This window comes from Prionailurus viverrinus, chromosome D1, assembly GCF_022837055.1.
Source record: "Prionailurus viverrinus isolate Anna chromosome D1, UM_Priviv_1.0, whole genome shotgun sequence".
NCBI lineage: Eukaryota > Metazoa > Chordata > Mammalia > Carnivora > Felidae > Prionailurus > Prionailurus viverrinus.
In genome coordinates, this window is record NC_062570.1 from 34,128,258 (window position 1) to 34,150,716 (window position 22,459).

General features: G+C 34.6%; 1 protein-coding gene across 1 annotated transcript in view; it reads right to left on the minus strand.

The window, feature by feature from the left end:
- The window catches only part of CNTN5 (contactin 5), a 552,161-nt gene extending 530,067 nt beyond the window's left edge, over positions 1-22,094 (minus strand). The window contains exons 1-4 of the mRNA XM_047879464.1: positions 22,034-22,094; positions 21,572-21,793; positions 2,264-2,387; positions 1,960-2,135 (exon numbers count right to left, since the gene is read on the minus strand). Of these exons, the coding sequence (XP_047735420.1) occupies positions 1,960-2,135; positions 2,264-2,387; positions 21,572-21,793; positions 22,034-22,094 (583 nt within the window). The remainder of the gene's footprint in view (positions 1-1,959; positions 2,136-2,263; positions 2,388-21,571; positions 21,794-22,033) is intronic.
- Between the last annotated feature and the right edge of the window lie 365 nt (positions 22,095-22,459).

Consider the following 22,459-nt stretch of genomic DNA (forward strand, 5'->3'; position numbering starts at 1 on the left):
TCTGGTGAGATGGGAATGAGGAAAGGCAAAGTCATAAGATACCACTAATGAATGCATATGTATATTAATCCATATGTTTAAATTAGGAAGAAAGTAAATATTGCTCTAAACCAAGTTTGGGACAACTGGATGCTGAATAAGTAAGATAGATGCATTGGACTTTCCTTGCCTGGTCATTGAACTGTAAATGCTGGTACCAATGTGATCACTGTGGGTTGTGGTGAGTATCTGACAGCTGTGACTGGTCTTTGCAGAAATTCTAAGATGGTGCAGTCATATAGACACATAGGATCTTACAGTATATAGATTTCTGCTCTGAGGCATACAGAAAACTTTGCATATATTTTGTCGACACTGGTGATTTGGGGTACAAACAATTGGTATACAAGCTATTATGAATTGATGTACTTATGTCAGATAGCAGACCAAAGAGAAAAGTATAAGCCAGTTAGTATTTGTTCATCAAGTTCTCTGGATTTGCTATATCTGTCTTGGAAGGACTGCTCCATTTAGAGAGGAGCAATTAGGAGGGATATTTATTTTGTTTATTAGGTTATTCCTTTGATGTGCATGCTGAAAAGTATTACATTCTGTGTTACACCACACAATATTTTCTAAATTAAAAGGAGTATATTTAGACTACTATCTTGGTATATTTGGTGATTATAAAGTGCCTGTATGAATTCCTTAGCAAATTTATTTTAAAGATAATATTTAGATTTTTCTAGGACTTAGCTCAATGTTCTCCAAAGTATATCCATTATCATTCCTTTATTCTCTTCTTTCTCCTTCACAGTCTGTAATAGGATGTCTGGATTCTGGGCTAATTAGCAAAAAATATGTAAGGGAGATTATAGAGAGAAAATCAATTATTCCATTCTTCAGGATGTAATTTTAAATTAAAAAATCATTGTGTGATGAATTACAGAGCCAATATAAGATACATATAAATTATTAACACAAATATTCCTACCCACCTATCTATTTTTTAGATACTGTAATCCTCAAGAATTTATATTCAAGTACGATTACTTACTAAAGATTGGTACTAAGTTTGTTTGTTTGTTTTGTGTTTTTACTCAGTAGCTTATTTTAATTTGGTACAAGATTTCATCATAAATTAAATAACTTCATGACTTTTAAGAAGGCATACAGTTAATTAAATAAATATCTATTTTAGAAAATGTCTATATTCTAGTATATATGTATGATTATAAGTATGTCGTACTTTTTCCTAATTAAAAATTTGGGACATCTGACAGGGAAGTTGTAGTTGGAATTGGAAACATTAGCATTTCAGAGGCATTTCTTTAGCTTCTTGCCTACAAGCAGAATTTTTAGAATATGTGATCATATAAACAAAAGAATCTACAGAAAATAGTTACTGTAATAAACTATAGAAGAATAAAAGCAGGTAAGTAGATATTTTAGAAGGCAGGGGAAAGAATTAAAAATCTATTTTTAAGTAGATCTCAAAAAATAATTGAATTCAAAACTTTCTGTGCTTTCATGAATAGCATTTTTAACCTCCCAGAATAGTGTGTTGGGTTTATTTGAAGAGGACAACATTTCAGGAAGTTTCAAAAGAAACACATTGGGGGCGCCTGGGTGGCTCAGCCAATTAAGTGTCTGACTTCGGCTCATGTCATTATCCTCCAGTTCGTGGGTTCAAGCACCCCCTGCGGGATCAATGCTGACAGCTCAGACCCTAGAGCCTGCTTTAGATTCTGTGTCTGCCTCTCTCTCTGCCTCTCCCCCACTCTCTCTCTCTTTCTCTCTCAAAAATAAATAAATCTTTAAAAATTAAAAAAAGAAACACATTCTTTGTATAGCTTGACCAAGGTTTTACCACATTTTAAAATCTGAGGTCTAAATTAAGCTTTTGCCTAACTAAACTTTAAAATTACATGTATATAGACTATATACAGGTACATGAAAAAAAGCAAATACTTTACTCACAGGCAAATTGAAGTATGGCTTCTCTACTAAGAATACTTCCAAATGTGTTGGCTGCTAAACACTGATAATGACCAGAATCCTTTGCTTCACTTGGATTGCTTATAATGAAGGTCCCGTCTATCAAACTGTAGCGATAGTCACTTTCCAAATCTATTTCTGTTCCATTTCGAAGCCACCTTAGGAAAAATCAGAAGAAATATATGTAAAAATTACTTGAGATATTATAATACTCCCTGAGAGTGTCAGAATCTCACTGGCAGGAATTCTTAAGACTTTAAAAAAACGATTAATAGTGAATTTCTACCTGTAATTGGGAACTGGGTTGCCACGGGCTTCACAATTCAGGGCTACTTTCTTTTCATCAGAATCGGTCGGGAAAATTATATCATCTGGTTCTTGTACAAACACTGGCCCATAGTCCACACTTTCTGTAAGGGCCAAAAGGACACACTTTAAAATTTCTCAAAATATCAAGATTCTTTTTCCATTATTTTAGTATTTAAATTTTTTCTCTTTCCTTGTATTCAGAGGCATATTACCAAAAGAAAGTTATAACTAGCAAACTACATTATTTTAGTGAATTAGAGACCTAGTTATAACTAGCAAATTACATTATTTTAATGAATTAAAGACCTGACTAGAATTTCTTAGTTGACTAAGATTTCTTTTAAAATATGACATATATGATAAAAAACAAACATATCAAATATTGGTGCTGTACATTTTAAAATATGTATCTTTGTATTCATCTGAAGCAGAGCTAAAGAAAATAATACTAAATAAAAAGTTTTTTAAAACCCAAAACTTTGTAAACTCCTAGAATGTTAAACATGTATATATATAATACATAAAAAGTCATGAATTAATATTGTGTAACTACTTAGGTTCTACAGATATGAAAACATTTGTTGTCACGTATTGTCCATACATTCATTTCTTCAACCATTCAATCAAGCACTATTTACTCCTAATAATGCTGGGCTGTAAAGAATAAATTATGTAATACAAGTAAATATATTCTCATAAAATAAATGAGACATGCCCCCAAAAAAGTAAAATAACAATTAAAATATCAAAACTGGGGGCTTCTGGGAAGATGGCGGCGTAGGAGGATGCTGAGCTCACTGCGTCCTGATGATCAGTTAGATTCCAGCCACACCTGCATAAATAACCCAGAAAATTGCCAGAAGACTAGCAGAAACGGAGTCTCCGGAGCCAAGCGCAGATGAGAGGCCCAAGGAACAGGGTAGGAAGGGTGGAGAGGCAGTGCGCACTGCACGGATTGGCGGGAGGGAGCCGGGGCAGAGGGGCAGCCCACCCGCCAAGCAGAGCCCCCAGGTCTGGCTTGCAAAAGAGGAGGGGCCAGACGGAGTGTGTTCTGACAGCAAGCGGTACTTAACATCTGGAAAGTTATAAGTTAACAGCTCTGCTCGGAGAACAGGAGGACTGGAGGACAACAGGAGGGAGAGTTGTTGAGCCCCGGACAACAGAGCTCAGCTTGGCTGGTGACAAAGGTGCTCGCCAGAGCCATCTCCCTCGCCCATCCCCTAGCCAAAATCCCAAAGGGAACTAGTTCCTGCCAGGGAACTTGCTTGCTCCGTGCAAACACCCAATGCTGTGTTTCTGCCGATCCATCCCTCCGGGGGATTTGACTCCCTCCGGGTGCCTGAAGCAGATCTCTGAAGGAAAAGCTAGCTGAGCCTGCCCCTCCCACCCCCTTGCACCTTGCCTATCCACCCCAGCTAATACGCCAGATCCCCAGCACCACAAGCCTGGCAGTGTGTGAGTAGCCCAGAGGGGCCACCCCACCTCACAGTGAATCCCACCCCTAGTAGAGTGGAAGAGAAGGCACACACCAGTCTGACTGTGGCCCCAGTGGTGGGCTGGGGGCAGACATCAGGTCTGAGTGCGGCCCCACCCGCCAGCGCAAGTTATTAAAGACAGCACAGGGGAAGTGCCCTGCAGTCCCGCACCACTCCAGGGACTATCCAAAATGACCAAACGGAAGAATTTCCCTCAAAAAAAGTCCAGGAAATAACGACAGCTAATGAACTGATCAAAAACTATTTAAAACATATAACAGAAAGTGAATTTAGAATAATAGTCATAAAATTAATCGCTAGGCTTGAAAACAGTATAAAGGACAGCAGAGAATCTATTGCTACAGAGATCAAGGGACTAAGGAACAGCCAGGAGGAGCTAAAAAATGCTATAAACGAGCTGCAAAATGAAATGGAAACAACCACGGCTCAGATTGAAGAGGCAGAGGAGAGAATAGGTGAACTAGAAGATAAAGTTAAGGAAAAAGAGGAAGCTGAGAAAAAGAGAGATAAAAAAAATCCAGGAGTATGAGGGGAAAATTAAAGAACTAAGTGATGCACTAAAGAGAAATAATCTACGCATAATTGGTATTCCAGAGGAGGAAGAGAGAGGGAAAGGTGCTGAAGGTGTACTTGAAGAAATCATAGCTGAGAACTTCCCTGATCTGGGTAAGGAAAAAGGCATTGAAATCCAAGAGGCACAGAGAACTCCCTTCAGATGTAACTTGAATTGATCTTCTGCATGACATATCTAGTGAAACCGGCAAAATACAAGGATAAAGAGAAAATTCTGAAACCAGCTAGGGATAAACATGCTCTAACATATAAAGGAAGACCTGTAAGACTCGTGACCAATCTCTCTACTGAAACTTGGCAGGCCAGAAAGGAATGGCAGAAGATCTTCAATGTGTTGAACAGAAAAAATATGCAGCCGAGAATCCTTTGTCCAGCAAGTCTGTCATTTAGAATAGAAGGAGAGATAAAGGTCTTCCCAAACAAACAAAAACTGAAAGAATTTGTCACCACTAAACTAGCCCTACAAGATATCTTAAGGGGAATCCTGTGAGACAAAGTACCAGAGACATCGCTACAAGCATGAACCCATGGATATCACAATGACTCTAAACCCATATCTTTCTATAATAACACTGAATGTAAATGGACTAAATGCGCCAACCAAAAGGGTAGGGTATAAGAATGGATAAAAAAAGAAGACCCATCTATTTGCTGTCTACAAGAGACTCATTTTAGACTTGAGGACACCTTCAGATTGAGAGGGGGGGATGGAGAACTATTTGTCATGCCACTGGAAGTCAAAAGAAAGCTGGAGTAGCCATACTTATATCAGACAAACTAGACTTTAAATTAAAGTCTGTAACAAGAGATGAAGAAGGGCATTATATAATAATCACAGGGTCTATCCATTAGGAAGAGCTAACAATTATAAATGTCTATGCGCTGAATACAGGAGCCCCCAAATATATAAAACAATTACTCACAAACATAAGCACCATTATTGATAAGAATGTAGGATAATTCTGTTGGAGAAATGATGAGTAAATGTGCTGGGGTAGTGTTAGTCTTAGTAGCTTGTACTAGTGTAAGAACTCACAGAATTATATGCAAAGTTAGGAGCTTTGGCATCTTGAATTATGAATTAAAAAGAAGTAAAATTTTGTCCTTTATTTTTATTAATTGTGAATTTGATTCCATAGTGACCTGAGATCAAGGTTCTCAACTTTGCACAAGCATATTTTGGGATATTCTTTGTTGTGTGGAATATGCTGTGTATTGTGAAATATTTATAATCATCCCTGGTCCCTACCCACTAGATTCTAGCAGCACCCCTACACAATGTGTAATAGTAAAAAAATATCTACAGATATTGTCAAATGTCCTCTTGGGTCAAAATTGTTCTCATTTAAAACCACTGCCTTTGAAAAATGAAGAGAGAATTAAGTCCCTGGATAGCTCAGTCAGTTAAGCCTCCAACATTGGCTCAGGTCATGATCTCACAGTTCTTGAGTTCCAGCCCTGTGTAGGGCTGTGTTGGAGCCTGGAGCCTGCTTCAGATCTGTGTCTCCCTCTCTGCCCCTCCCCTGCTCACACTGTCTTTCTCTCAAAAGTAAATAGACATTAAAAAATTAAAAAAAGAAAGAAAACTGAATAAGGAAGATTTTAGAAAAGATGTATTTCTAATGTCTGTACTAAGCAGTTGGAAGTTCACTTTCTTTGTGGAAAACCACAAGAAAATATCAGGAAAGAAATAACAAGAATCATGTCCCAGGAAACTCAAGCTTAAAAAAATTATTTCTGAAAAATATATACACCTCCATATTTAGAGTAAATTTGTTTGTTTTCTTTAAACATGTAGTCATTCTTTTTGGGCAAAGAAAAGCAAAAGTGTTCATGGCACTCTAAACATTCATCCAATAATAACTGAGCACTCACAATGGGCAGGCACTGACAAGTATTTTCTTTGAGTCCTAGATAACCTAGCTGAGGTTCTTTTTTTGAAGTTACAAACAATAAAATATGACATGAAAATAACTGAAATTTGTTTCTCTATACCAAATGACATTGCTATCACTTAAAACTTTTACTCAAAAAAATTTAATAAAAATAACTACAAAAAATTACTGTCAAAATATTCTATTGTTGCATTATAATATATTTATAAAAATTTGGAAAAGCCCATGAAACCTTGTCAAACTCTCAGTTACAGTTAATCTGTATGATGAAGTTATGAAAATATAATCCCTTCCAGTGTTTACACATTATAAATATGATCATTTAAGTCAACATTATAAATAATCATGATGCATAAAATTAACATTTAATAGGGACACCTCAGTGGCTCAGTCAGTTAAGCCTCTAACTCTTGATTTCGGCTCAGGTCATTATCTCACGGTTCATGAGTCAAGCTCCACATAGGACTCTGCACTGACAGTGTGGAGCCTGCTTGAGGTTCTCTCTCTCCCTTTCTTTCTGCCCCTCCCCTACTCATGTTCTCTCTCTCAAAATAAATTAAAAACTTGTTTTTAAAAATTAACATTTAATAAATATATTTTATATTTTTATATATTTCAAAACTCTTTAACTTTTGAGTTAGACATACTTAGGTTCAAATTATAGTACTATCATTTTCTAGCCTTGAAACAACTACTTTTATCCTTGTTACTCCATTTATTATTGTGGATGATGTCTCCTGATAATCTGAGGATTGATTGACATCAGCGTTTATAAATACTTAATGTATCACAAGTACTCAATAAATTATAATTAATAATAACAACAACTAACATTTACTTTTAGTATAATTACTACACGCCAGGCATTATACTGAAGAATTTATATCTATTATATCATGAAACACTCACAACAACCATGTGACTAAAATTAATCCTCCCTTTTTATGGATGACAAAACGAGCTGAAATTAATGAACTAAATGTATGTAGTCAATATGTGGCAAACCTGGGATACAAATCCAGAATCTAGAATCCGATTACCACTACTCTTACTCTTACTATTATTATTTTGTTATAACATTTATAAAGCACTTTAATATATATTATTATTTAATTATCTGAGCTGAGAGAATTCGAAGATAAAAACTCTGAAGTTCTGAGAGGAAACTTCTGCAAAATTAGTGGCAAAGTAAACAGTTGATTTTAACTAAGGATCTGTGGCTCTAAATCTTCTGAAAATTGTCAGGACAGGACAAGAGAAATAAAGGTTGTCAGGCTGGGGAAAAGCAGAGGGGTAAGATTTGCTAAATTACACATTGAAAAAATAAAAGACTGGTCTGACAAACATATATTCTGTTGTGGCTGCTCATCTTCTGTCAGCTATCTCTTTGTTGTTCACTGTCACTTCCAAAAGCATTTTAGCAAGCAATTGGCTGCCCTCTTCTTTCTTTCTCTCTCTTATATTTCTCCTAGAAATAAAGTTCATTGTAAGGGGTTGAAGAACACATGTCTATGTAGAGCTTCCCAGTCCCCAGCAAAGGGTAATCGATGATTCTATCTCTAAAGAGATTCATTTTTAAGATTTCATACCAAGAATGTATGATTATAGGTAAACTCAGATTATTTGATTCATTCTCCTGAAGTAGTACACTAAATCTATTGGTGGAGACAATTAATTGCTGTAAGCAATGCCTTTACATTTTGCAGCTTTTAGCCTAACTTGTAGAGGTGAACTTCAAAACATATATGACAATCATCACAAAGTTCTTGATAACCTATACATCAAAATCTTTATTTAACAAAGTAGGAATCTTTGAGATAGTTGTGTAACAGACAGATGCCATCACACACAATCTAAATCTCATAGGAGTAATGTTCTCATAGGAGTAATAGGAGGGATTTTTTTCTTAACATCAACTTTTTAGTGAACAGACTACAGGATAGGTATAGTTGGATAAACTTATATTGCTAGTGGTTATTCTCTGTAAAATATCAGTTTCATACCTGCAGAAAGTCTTTCCTCAGAAGATAATTGTTTCACTTTAAAACTGATCTGTTGATTCTCTGCTACAAAGAAGGATGAAATTAACATGCCTTCTTTCACTTCCTGCTAGTTTACTCCCTAATTTTTCTTTCTTTCTTTTTTTTTTTTTTTTTTGCTTTATGGTTAAGAATATCTGTTTGTTGGGATGTGTGGGTGGCTCAGTTGGTTAAGCATCTAACTTGATTTTGGCTCAGGTCATAATCTCAGGGTTTGTGAGATCAAGCCAGGTGCTGTTAGTGCAGAGAATCCTTTCTCAAAATAAATTATAAATAAGCATTAAAAAATATATATCTGTTTGTTGTCTTCACAATTGAAAGACAACTTGGCTCACAAATTATGTGTTCATTATTTTTTTTAATTTTTTTAACATTTATTCATTTTTGAAAGGCAGAGAGAGACAGAACGCAAATGGGGGAGAGGCAGAGAGAGAGGGAGACACAGGAACAGAAGCAGGCTCCAGGCTCTGAGCTATCAGCACAGAGCCAGACGTGGGGATCGAACTCACCGACCGCGAGATCATGACCTGAGCTGAAGTCAGCCACTTAACTGACTTAGCCACCCAGACACCCCTATGTGTTCATTATTAATTTCATTAATGACTGGAGATATTTTTCCACGTTCTGACCACATTTAACATTACCAAGGTAAAGTCAGAGTCCAGCCTGACTTTTCTCACTCCTAAACGACTGGATTTTCCACCTGGATGTCCATAGGTCTCTTTCCTCATTCTGATTTTTTAAGAATTTTTAGGAATATGTCTTGGTATTAATCATTTTGTATAACTGGTAGGTTCAAGACATTCTTTTTCAGGAAGATTTCTTCTTTATTTGCTCAATTCTCCTCATACCAATTAGGGATATATTTTAAGTCTTTTTTATCATCTGTGCAACAACTTTATATCCTTATTCTTTTCTCATTTGTTAACTTTTTGAAATATTATAGCTATATCCCTATCTTTTCAGTTGCTTCCATATTACCACTAATGAGATTTTCAATTCTGTAATGGTTTTATTTTGCTTTCCATTTGTTTCCTGAGCTGTAAAACTTACTTCTTAACGTATTATATCATCATATTTAGTTTGATTTCACATTTTTGTTCTTTAAAATGTTTTCAGCCCTGTGATTGTCAGTCACTCTCTCTAGGGGAAGATACTTGTTCAAGGTTATGGGTGGGGCCCACATCTGATGAACTGGAATCTGGATTTAACCAGCTGCGAACAAGAAACTGAGGCTTACTAACAACCATATGAGTCAACTTTTAAGTAGATATTCCATGAGTCAAGCCTTCAAATGAGAATGCAACTACAATAACATCTTGATTAAAATCTCAGGAGGGACCTTTAAACAAAACTATCCAGCTAAGCCAATTCAAGATTCCAGACCCACAGTTTCTGTGAGGAAATGAAAGGGTCTTTTAAGTTGCTCAGTTTTGAGATATATTTTACATATAAATAATTAATAAACTATTTTTGTCTTCCTCTATTACTTATGATAAAATGAATTAAAGAAAAATAGTAACAATGAGAAATTTGAATTTTCCAGGAAAAATAAAGGATAAAAGTGTCATTTACAAATAATGGTACTTGTGAAAATAAAAATGCTTAATTTAGGGCCTCCTGGGTGGCTCAGTCAGTTGAACACCCACCTGACGCCTGATTTTAGCTCAGGTCATGATTCTAGGGTCACGAGATTGAGCGCCACTTTGGGCACTGACAACACGGAGCCTGCTTGAATTCTCTCTCTCTCCCTCTATCCCTCTCCCCTACTCATGTTCTCTCTCTCTCTCTCTAAATATATATTTTAAAAATGCTTAATTTAAGTTTCATTGGAATGCTGTCCTATAGCCATACACTTAGAGAATTAGAATAATTCTCCATTCATTTTAAGCATTCTTTCTAAAAATTTCTGGGATATTTATCCAGTCTTAGCTTGATCACTTGTAGTAATACATAAAGTCTTCACAAATTACTGTTTTATTGTTGGAGTTATCTTAAAATAAAGTTCATATTGAAATAAAAAGGAAATTTGTGTCCCAGATGAAGACAGCTTTTTAATCATCTCTGCTCTAGAATACATATAGTTTACTCAAGGTTTCCTATAATTGAATTGATTAGTACCTTAATAATTCCTTTCTTAGTTTACAGAAATTTCCTATAAGATTAGAATATGAAGGTTTCATTAAGGATATTTATGTTCTGCTGATAGAATAGTATGGATAATAAGAAATTAATTTAACCAAAATGGTTTTTTTTTAATTTTCCACTTAATCAAAAGAACTGGTTTTGAACCATACATAATGAAAAGAACTGGTTTTGAACCATTTTAACCACAATTGATTAATAAATGAAGAAGTATACTTTAAGAGCCCTTTTATACATCAGCTTCCATGAAACCTTTTTGCCATTATTAGTACAAAGTTATATTTCATAAGGTTTTGCTTATTCGTATGAGGCAGGGACTACTTAATTGCTTACTAATCACATTTCCTTTTCCTAGGAACACTGGAAACTTTTTTAGCCTTTCTTATGATTGGATTGGAGCCATGTAATTTCCTTCTGGACCAAAAAGATGTATGTGAAATCCAGTACTAGTCACAAAAAGTCATGCACAATTCTCCATCCCCTCTTTATCAACTAGTTGAAGGTAAAATAGCAGTAGATGCCAGTGAGGACCTAATAGAGATCAAAGCTATTAGATGGGACAAATCTAATGATACCCAAACTCTCCACATGGAAAGGCATTCATTTAAAAACTAAATCAAATGTGATCTGAATGAGAAATAAATATGTATTGTGTTAAGAAGTTGTTATAACATTCAGAATTTACTTGATTAATATTACATTTATTTTATTTTTTTAAGTTTATTTATTATCTTTGAGAGAGACTACGAGCAGAGGAGGGACAGAGATAGACGGAGACACAGAATCTGAAGCTGTCAGTGCAGAGCCCTATGTGGGGCACAAACTCATGAATGGTGAGATCATGACCTGAGCTGAAGTGTCAGACGCTTAACCGACTGAGCCACCCAGGTGCTCCATAATTAGTATTACATTTAAAGCAAAATAATTTTCAAGCTTTTAAAGAGGATATAGCTTGATTAGTAAGCCATGTTCACTGAAATACGTATAATCATTAGATTATAGGACCTGGCTTCTATTCCTCTTCCCTAGTTCAAACCTCTTGATTACTACCTAGTTAAAGTATAATCCCAGACCTAAGGCTTAAGACAGGAGCTATTCAACCACTCAACCTTAAATATAACTTTATCAGTTATAGTGCTACAATTTTTATAACTGCTTTCTAATTAATCCTTCAGGTCTGGTACTTTTTCATATACCCAAATTCTGAAAATAGATTTTCATCCTATGTCTTTATTTATAAATCCTATTTTGTTAATCCTTCTAGAAAGTCTAAAGCTATTATGTAGTAGATATTTTTACTTAATGAATGCTGTTTCTTATTTTGTATTTTCACACGAGGTTGACTTACAGTATATTGTCATATGACCAAGAGTCTGACTCCATTTTTCTATCTTTGACCACTAAAGGCTTTCAAGCCCCATCAGTAAATTTTCCCCTTCTTCTTCATCTCAGGAAAAGCTGATAAGCCAGGCTAAATATCTGAAAAACATCCCTTCCTTGACTCAGGTGGGGAAATTTACACTCTACAAACCCTGACCCACATTGGAATTTTCACCAGTCCCCACTCCCCAGCCACAATAAAACCCAAAGCAACTCATTTGTTCCTTTGCTCAAGCCATTTTCAGACCAACCTATTATGTTCTTATCAGCAAGCCTCATGACATGAATAATAAATCTTTTCATGTCCTTCTGGCATATGTGTAGCATCATCAATCTGTACCTGAACCAATTTTGGGTTGTGGAGTTATTGATCTTACTCTCTGCAAGGAAACCACATAACAAGTTAGGGCTCAGTCATCTGCATAGAGAACAGAATTTTCTCTAAGGAAAACATTCCTCCTAAGGGATTTTCACCCATGGAAGCAATAGGTCTCCAAACCTTTAACTAAAATATAGAAGGTAGACATGTGAGAAAGGCACTGTTGAATTCCCCTGAGAGAGGTTTTTCTTAGCTTTATGTCAGGAAAACAAGATATGTTGTTGTTTGGTCACAATGACCCCAGCCATGGAGATAAGCCAGGTCTAGGTTTGGAGGCAATCATATAGCATGGCATAAATTACAGATGTTTAAATTACATTTGTAAATCATGAAATCATATAAATAAATATAAATATAAATATAAATATAAATATAAAATTTCTTTTTCTCCTTTTCCCTTTTGTTATCTATAAGCCTTAGTGACAATCCCACCCACCATGGTCTCAGCAAGCCCCCAAAACAATATGGAATTGAGGGACATGTGCTTCATCTCCATGTTTAGGCAAGTAGCTCTCAAATTATTTTAATAACAAATATTTTATTATTCACCCTTTATAATTCTTAAATTAACGGATACCTTCATACATATATCTTTCTGATTAATGAAAGAACAAATCAAAGGGAAGTAATTTAACATAGAATAGTATTAATTTGCTATGTAAATTCTCAGGAACAATTATAATAAAAGATATAAGAAACTAATCAAAAGTTTGTTCATAAAATCCCCACAATTACAAACTGATCCAAGTATGGTATTGGTGGCTGAAATATTCTGAGTGGCATTATCATTAGGTGGTATGATTTTTGAAATGGTCAACAACTCCTGGAAAAACTATTAACAAAATTAAATATAATCTTCATGTAATTTATATGATTTTGCATTGGCATGCCCATTATATTTCAAAAAGATTTTGTACGTAATATAATACAAAGTTGGGGTCTTGTCACAGAAAATTCTAAAGAGAATTTTAATAATTTCTCATGTGAATGCCTGGAAGGACATTTAAGATCCCTGTGCATTATAATTATAGGTTATTTAACATTCCTGGTCTCCACTCTCTAACTTGAAGTGATGTCATTGAATTACTGAGACAACCCAAACTACCTCACTTCTTCCTACATCTGGGAAGTAGTCACCTCTTCTTAGAATCATTAGACAGGAGAAAATAAACATGAAACCATGGATGCCTAAAATTAACATGGTATTGGCCGTAATCTTCCATGAGAGATGTCTGAGTAGGAAGATAAAGCTCTACCGTGAAATGAGGAGTCTGTTACCCATTTGCCTTCCTCCCAGTGGAGTTTCTTAAAGCACTGGCATGTTATTTGTTTATGGACACAATGGTTTCCCTTGTAGAGTCTTGTCCTAGGATCAAGCTGGTATCCCATTCTAACTCCTTGTGAAATTTCTGTCACTTATCGATAGGCCACCCACATACTAACGTTTTTCCTGCCAAGATGGTTTAAGTGTCACTTCATCTGAAAGTCCTACAGCTAGTTTCCCTAGGGAAGCCATGCTTCTTGGTGTTGGGTCATTCTGTTTCCAGTTGTTTCCTGGATCATGACCAGACACTTAAACTTGTTTTTTATACTGTAATCCTCTCTTAAACAATTGTTCTATGTCTATTTTTTTTCAAAGATTAGGTCCAATGTCAGACCCCAACACTTTCTATCTGCTGATAGCTCTAATTTATGGCTTTGTCTAGTTTATTCATGTAATGTGGCGTAAGTATCTCAGTAATATCATCTAGAAGAAATATCAGCCTATAATGTCAAACACAATTACAAAAAAATGCACTTTTAATATCATAATATATTTTATATGATATTCCTCAGAAATTTTAAATTGTTTTTTTATTAGAAATTACACTTTATGATGACATTCGTAATTACAAATGTGAGAAAAAATTTTCACACCATGTGAACATCTAAAATGAATTCTTGAAAAAATATCCAAAACTTCCTTTAAGTTTCTTTTCAACTTAAAATTGTTTCTTTATAAAAGTTAAACAAGTGTAAACTGTCTTTATAAAACTTTCAAGGATTCCTAAGAATTGAAGAGCATTATTTATTAAAAAGCATTGTGATGAATGTTTCATGGGTAGTGACATTATGCTGTGCACATAATATAAATTGAGAGTCTAATAGATTTTTTTGTCATTTTCTAATGTAGCTATAAAAGGAAGGTCAGATGATTCAGAGATGCTATCACTTATGAGAATGTTCAAAGTGTACCAACTCCATACAACCTTCAGAAGATGCCAAACTACTATGCTACCATGTCAACAGAAGGAGGACATTGCTTTTGCCTCTTCAATTGTAATGCAGAATACAAAGTTTAGGTAAACAATATTCAGTCAAATGTTCTATCATGGTATATAAATTCACCCTTAATTCAGATTTAAGTTTCCTCAAGTAGATACCTCTTTATTCAACAATATTTGTTAAGCTCCTAGTAAGCTGGCACTACTCTAAGTGACGAAAGCAGATAAAGAATAGTATATGAGATGCTTTTTGCACAAATGACATACAGTTAAATTGGAGAGAATAGTATACTAATGTAAAACAATAATAGCAGCTCTAAAAATTAACAATAAAATAAAGAATAAAGTCACAAAGTTTCAATGAATGGTCATAAAATTCTAAGGCGTTTATTAGGATATATTTGTTTTTAAAGCAAGAGAAACTGGAGTGATCTGATTTTTTACATAGGAGTATATAACCCAAGTGAAATACCATTTCCCCTCCTAGAGGGAATTCTTATTCTTATAAAAGATCATCTAAATTTTGTATTTGAACCTCCAAAACAATTTATCAGCAAAGGTTGCTTTGAAGAAACAACAGAAAATTGTTAACACAGAGATTGCTTTGAGTTATGATGCCATTGCACATGTGCCAAATCAAATATGGAAATAAGCCATGTCAACAATGAAATTCAGCCCAAGGTACTGAGGATATGAGGCAACAAATTTGGTAAGGTGTGGGAATCTTCCACATGTCAGCAGCTACTGGTTGAAACTCCAAAGGCTGGGTAGACTCAGAGTGTTATGTAAATTACAAGTTGTGTTTATCATTGAGGAAATGTAAAAAATGCATAATTATATGCTTAATCATAGTAAAAATATAATCTGCTTCAATTGATTGTAACTTTTCCATCTGATATAGCATTTGTAGTCTCTGAAGCTCAGGAATGGACTTCCCTAGTAAAAATCTGAGCTTTTGTGTCAGCATTACTCCTAATCCAGACCTGCCTCTGTTCAAGGAAGATAAAATATTTATTATTTATTTATTTATTTATTTATAAATGTTTGTTTATTTTTGACACCGATTTTAAGCTAACCATCTTGTCACAAATAAAAGAATGAAATGCTCTCTACACTTGTTTACTCCTACTAACACCACCACCACAACAAAAAGAAATGAAGTCAAAGACCAGTTTGTTGGCTATTCATTTATAAACGGAGAAGGTAACTTTAGCAGTAAACAATCCTTGTCCACATCACAAAATCCAAAATTAGTGCATATGCTGCAGGTGTTTGAGGTGCTGACTCATAAGGGCTTTCAATTAACCTATATTACCATGAGAATTTCCAATTTAAACCTTAGTCAACTTTTTAAATCAATTAAGTGACACATTCAAACAACTACTTTTAGAGTAATTATTAACATCTTCGTGTCTTTTAAAACTTGATAATGCCTCTTCTTGGGTGTAACATTTGCAGTGATAAAATTTGAAGTGATTACAATTATTACCCAAAATAATAATATCAAATTGAAAGCAAAATACTTTCTGAGGAGTTCTCTGCTTGACTCCAGTGAGCAACATTCTCCCTTCAAAGTACTGCTCCATTTCTCTTTTTTGCTTCATGATTTTAGCTCAAATATTTTTCTTCATTAACTATCTCTACTTCCTGACTGAATCAAGTATTTAGTGACTGACTATTCTGTTTTTCTTGAAGTCTTCCTTCTTTTGCACTGGCTTTCTCCTGCTGCTGGAAGTTGACTACTACATTGTGAGCTACCCTGTGGAAAGTTTCACTGAGAATGGCTTCTGGCCAACAGTCCATGAATAATTAAAGCCCTCAGTCCAACAATTATCAGGAGCTGAATCCTACCAACAACATATAAGTGAGCTTACAAGTGGACCCATACCCATTTGTGTGTAGGCATGAAATAGCAGTCCCAGTTTGTGAAAGACACAGGATCCATTTGAACCACATCAGTGAGTTCCTGATTCACAGAAACTGTGAGATAATAAACAATAACCTTTGTTCATTCTGTTAGTATCCTCACCATACTTCTACATTTTCTACAGAGGATTCTTCTTACAATATCATAATTTTAGGGTTGTCTTCCTAACATCCATCTATTTTAATTTTCTGTGTTATCTTGTGATCATCTCAACAGGTTGGTATTCTTTTCTAGGCAAGCTAATCCCTATAGCCCATCAAACTTTGTTTATCCAGATCCTGATTATGCATTCTCCTTCAGAATGGAAGTTAGATAGAAGCCAGAGTCTTTTGTAACCAAATGTTGGAAGTCATATTCCATTACTTTCTCCACAATCTATTCTGCAGTAATGGGCTACTAGCTTTGGCCCACTACTGAAGAGAAAGAATTACACTGTAAATATCAGGAGATGGGAATCATTGTGAGTCAGTTTAGATTTTACCTACCACATGCTTAATTATATTAGTTTCAGATTTTTTTATTTTAAGAAATAAAGTATCACACACTTGAGGTCATCTACCTTCCCAATTCTGGTATCATTTCTCTGCTCTCATTCTCCCTTCATCCTTAGAGGTAAGTGTTATAGTCAGCTTGATCCCTCAAGTTCATGTTTTTAAAATTGTACCGCATATATACCCATATATAATATCCATTGTTTTCATTTTTAAGTTCTTATATATATATATATATATATATATATTATATGTAGTACTCTGTAACTTTGTTTTTCACTAAACATTGTATTTTGAGATATATCCATTTTGTTTGTCAAATTATATACATATATATAGTTTATTTATATATACTTATACACTATATTTATTTATATATATTTATTCACCTTAATCATTTTTTATTAATGAAAAATTACAATTTATGTATCCATTTCTTTTCTGATGAATATGGGTTGTCTCCAATGTTTTGTTATTAAACATATACTGCAATGAATATACTTTTATGTTTCTTTGTGTATGTGTGGGAGAGTTCTCCAGGTTTTATATACAAAAGTAGAATTTCTTTCCCAAATTTCTTTGCAAATGAGATTTTTACATTTTTCAGAAAAATCTTAGCTCTATCTTGGGGTACTCCTGGGCTTACCTCTGAGCAGGAGTGGTATGACTTTCTATTCAGGCTCTATTAGTTTTCTCATTTTTCACAAAAGCACGTCAACCCCGGCTTTATTCTCTATTAAGGCTAAAGGCAATTACCTGACAAAAGCCATATGTCAGGGTCTTATCAGAGAGAACAAACTCAAAGTCACATCTAGCCAAGATCTATCAAATTCTAGGATGAGAAAACAATAGTTATGGAAGATTACTTGGAAAATACTCAGACTCTCCATTCTTTCTGATTCTCTAAATATGAATTAAACTACAGCAGCAAAGGACTTAAATTACATGGCACTAGTCCACAGCCTGGAGACTTGCTAATGAAAACATGGTCTACCAAGTAGCATCATCAACATCACATTGGAACTTTTTATAAATGCAGATTATCTGGCCTTACTCCTGGTCTACTGAGAGTATCTATTTTAACAAGGTTCCCAAGTGATTGTATGCATATTAAAGACAAGAAGTACAATTTTAGATAATTATTTCTCATTTTGTGGTTGATTTTTGGGCTAAGTATACCTTTATTAAATCTGATAAAAATTCTTATGTACACAATAAGAATAATGTTCAGATCACTGGCTACTACATCAAATAAGAAACTCTTAATGAGGACCCTCCAAAAAAATTTGTCTGGTCTTAGTGTCAGATATAGCGGTGCTTCTACTGAATGACTATTTCACTGTATTCTTTGGAACACTGGAAAATATGTAACTGGCCAGAGTTTATTTTTCCTTGACTGCTAATTACCCAAAATAGGGACTAGCCTATAGCAGGTATGTAGGCGCTTACAGTAGACACTTTGAATTAATGTCAAGCCTGGCTCTATTTTAGCTCCTATTTTTGTTGTTTCATCATTTTCATGTGTTTTAACTCATATTTACTACCTGTATTGTATTTATCATTGTGAGCTATATTAATTTACTCTTGGAACAAGAGAAAAAGGAGTAGAACACTAGTTGGTACCAAATTATACCAAAAACAAGAGACTCCTATAGTTCTGACTACTGAATAGATTCTACTTTGTTGTTGTCTCATGAAATAATGATGCCTCAGGAACACAAATCCAAAACATCTCTGCCTAATGACTGTGATATTGGAATTAATATAGTGGGAAGTTTTTTAAGACTTTATTATTTTAATTATTTTTTTTAGTAATCTCTACACCTAAAGTGTGTCTTAAACTCTTGACCCCAAGATCAATAGTCACATGTTATTCTGACTGAACCAACCAGGCACCTTAACACTTATTTTTTTAAAAGCAATTTCAGATTTACAAAAATATTAAGAGGAAGGTCCATAAAACCTTCACCCCTGCACATGCAGATCTTCCCCTATTAGTGACATCATTGCCAGAATGGTACCACTTCTTTTTTTTTAACCAAAGATAAACATAAATTGACATATCATGATCACTCAAAATCTATCATTTACATTAGGGTCCACTCTTGTATATTATGGGGGTTTAGACAAATGTTTAATGATTTATATACATCATTATGATAGTCTGAGTATTTTCATGGCCCTAAAAATTCTTTGTCTATGCCTACTCATCTCTTCTCCAAACACCATCACTGGCAACCACTAATCTTTTTGCTCACTCCATCTTTTTTTTTTTTCTCAGAATGTTATATAGTTGGAATCTTATAATATATGACTTTTCAGATTGGATTCTTTCACTTGGTAATACACATTTAAGGTTTCTCCATGTCTTCTCATGGCTTAATCACTCATTTCTTTTTAATGCTGAGTAATATCCCATTGTCTGGATGTATCACACTTTATCCTTTCGCCTTCTGAAGGACATTTTGGTTGTGTCCAAGATTTGGCATTTGTGAATAAGTCTGCTCTAAATATCCATGTGCAAGTTTTTATGTAGACATAAATTTTCAATTCCTTTAGATAAATACCAAGAAGTGCAATTGTTAGATCTTATGGGAAGAATATGTTTAGTTTTGTAAGAAACCATCAAACTGTCTTCCAAGTGGCTGTATAATTTTGTATTCCCACCAGCAATTGATGAACATTCCTATTCCTCCACATTATCATGAGCATTTTGCATTTTCAATGTTCTTGATTGTGGCCATTCTAATAGGTATGTATGTGCTGGTATCTTATGGTTGTTTCAATTTTCATTTCCCTGATAACAAGTGATGTGGTCCATCTTTTCATATGATTATTTGCCATTTGTGTTATCTTCTTTGGTGAAGTGTCTGTTAAGGTCTTTGGCCCATTTTAAAAATTAGGTTGTTTGTTATCTTATGTTGAGTTTTAAGGGTTCTTTGTATATTTTTGTTAACAGTCATTTTTCAAATATGTCTTTTGCAAATATTTTCCCCCAGTCTGTGGCTTCTCTTCTAATTCTTTTGATACTGTCATTCACAGAGCATATTATGGGAATTTTAAAATTATACCAGAAATAAGTAATTTGAAAAATAAAACATGATCAAGGAGCTAACATTATACTTAAATAAAATTTAATGCCAACTCTATGAGATGATGCTCACATGGCAACAACTGGTATGAACAGTGTTTATACCAGTTTTCCTGGTATAAACATGTTTTCCTGTGCTTGGCACCACAACCTAACATGATATTTCTAGAATATTTCCAATAATTTAGTTCTTGCAAAATGTTTCTTTGCATGTTTAGCCCTTCATCAATCATAACTGAACTGTAGTCCAAAGTGTATTGGACTTAAAATCTGGATATACGTAAATGAAAATTGCCTACTTATGGGGTACCATGGTGGCTCAGTCAGTTGAGCATCTAACTTTGGCTCAGGTCATGATCTCACGGTTCATGGGTTTGAGCCCTGCATCAGGGCTGTGCTGACAGCTCAGAGCCTGGATCCTACTTTGGATTCTGTGTCTTCCTTTCTTTCTGCTCCTCCCCTGCTAACACTCTGTCTTTCTCTCTCAAATATAAACATTAATTTTTTTAATGTCTACTTATTAGCAATTTGATCTTATCAAAGATACTTATCTGTTCTGATTTTCCACTTACATAGAAGAGTAATGATATCCACTTCAAATATTTATTGAGGGGATTATTGAGATAAGCCATACAAAACAGTCTGGCACAGAGCCTGCTAATACTTGGTTTTTAGTGTTTATCTCTGACTGCTAATTCCTTATATTGTTTTGTTGATATATTTAAAAACAATGGAGTTAGAGAATATCTAGCAAATCTTGTTCAAACATAATGTTAATAGCTACTCAGAAGTCCTTACTTTAACTGATGTATTAATGTTGGAAATTTGCATCATTTATTTTCCACTCAGAAATAATGCTAAATATACTCTTTCTCCAGGATCTGGCACGCATTCCTTTGAAATGTAATTATCAAGATAGAGAAGGATAAGAGATTCACTTTAATAAGCACCAATTAATAAACTCACACGGCGAAAGGAGAGCAGAATATGCCACCTGAAAGTATGCCATTTTGGCATATTGATTATTTTGAATTAAAGTTTAAGAAACAGCTGGGGCAAGAAGGACACTCCAGCCTTCCTTCGTTGTCCTGAAGGCAGGAAACCAACCTGCCATGTAAAATGGTAGGAGAGTACAAGGCATCTTTACCACCAGAAATAGGTAATATAGGGCCAAGAAGACTATATAAACAAATTTTGTTACTTGTTCACTAATATATTACCTCAAGTCAAAACCTCTTTATCCTGCTAATTCCTCACAAATTTATTGATTCTTTGTCTAAAAGGTATAATAGCTGCCTGCTTTTAATTTTGAAATTAGTTTTTTTCCCTGTTAATATCTTTTATGTCAAATTAATTATTAGGTCAGCCAAAGACTGGAAAGAAAAATTTTTCCACACATACATTTTCTAATCACATTGGTTAAGCTCTCCATTAACATCCTCCACTTTTCCAGATCTTAAACACTCTGCCACTTTCTGTTTTAAGGGTATTGACTTTTCACCTCTCTCCCCTATTATAATAGTCTTGACCCCAATGACAATAGTCTTGAAAAAAGTGTTCCTTGCATGTTTAACTCCAAAAGGTACAGTTTTCTTTGATACTTACCATCTTGTTTGAAGGCATCTGAGGAATGATAAAGATTGATGGGGGAATAATAGTGTTGAGCTGTCCCTCGCCAGCTTGGTGAAGAAACACTCAGTGTTCCTAATGAAGGATTGTTATATCGTGGTCTAGTCTTTGAACCAAAGAGAGATGAAGATGAACTCTTTTTAATTCTTAGCAAAGCAGCATATGAAGTAGGGAAATTAGGAAGAGCTCCAGAATATTCTGTAAAAGAAAAACAATAGTAAAACGTGAATTATGAGGAGAGATTTATTTTTTTCTTGTGAATTTTTTTTTTCTAAAGACATTGTGAACAACTTCCTTTGGAGCTGCAGCCAAATGCAAACTACAGAGAGTGATAATAAAATAAAATAAAATGTTACTTTTATATTTTAAAGTATTTTCTGGAAATTTCTGCTAGTTACAGTTATTCTGCTAGTAAAGTCAGTTCTCTCACTTACTTGCCAAGAATCAGAGTATCTGGATCAATTACCTGATTTTCCCTACAAAGATGACCTCTTGGCATTGGACTCCAGCTGCCTCTTCTTCATTGTTCTTGTGTTCTTTGCCTTATTCATCATTTTTAAGGCATATCTAATCAACTGTGTTTGGAACTGCTATAAATACATCAACAACAGGAACATGCCGGAGATTGCTGTGTACCCTGCCTTCGAAGCACCTCCACAGTATGTTTTGCCAACCTATGAAATGGCAGTGAAGATGCCTGAGAAAGAGCCACGGCCTCCTTACATACCTGCCTGAAGAAGTTCTGCCTTTGTCAATAAACCCTATACCAGCTTTTTGTCTTGTTTATTTTACAGAATGCTGCAATACAGGGCTCTTCAAACTTGTTTGATATAAAATACACTTTCCTTTGTTTAAGCATTTATT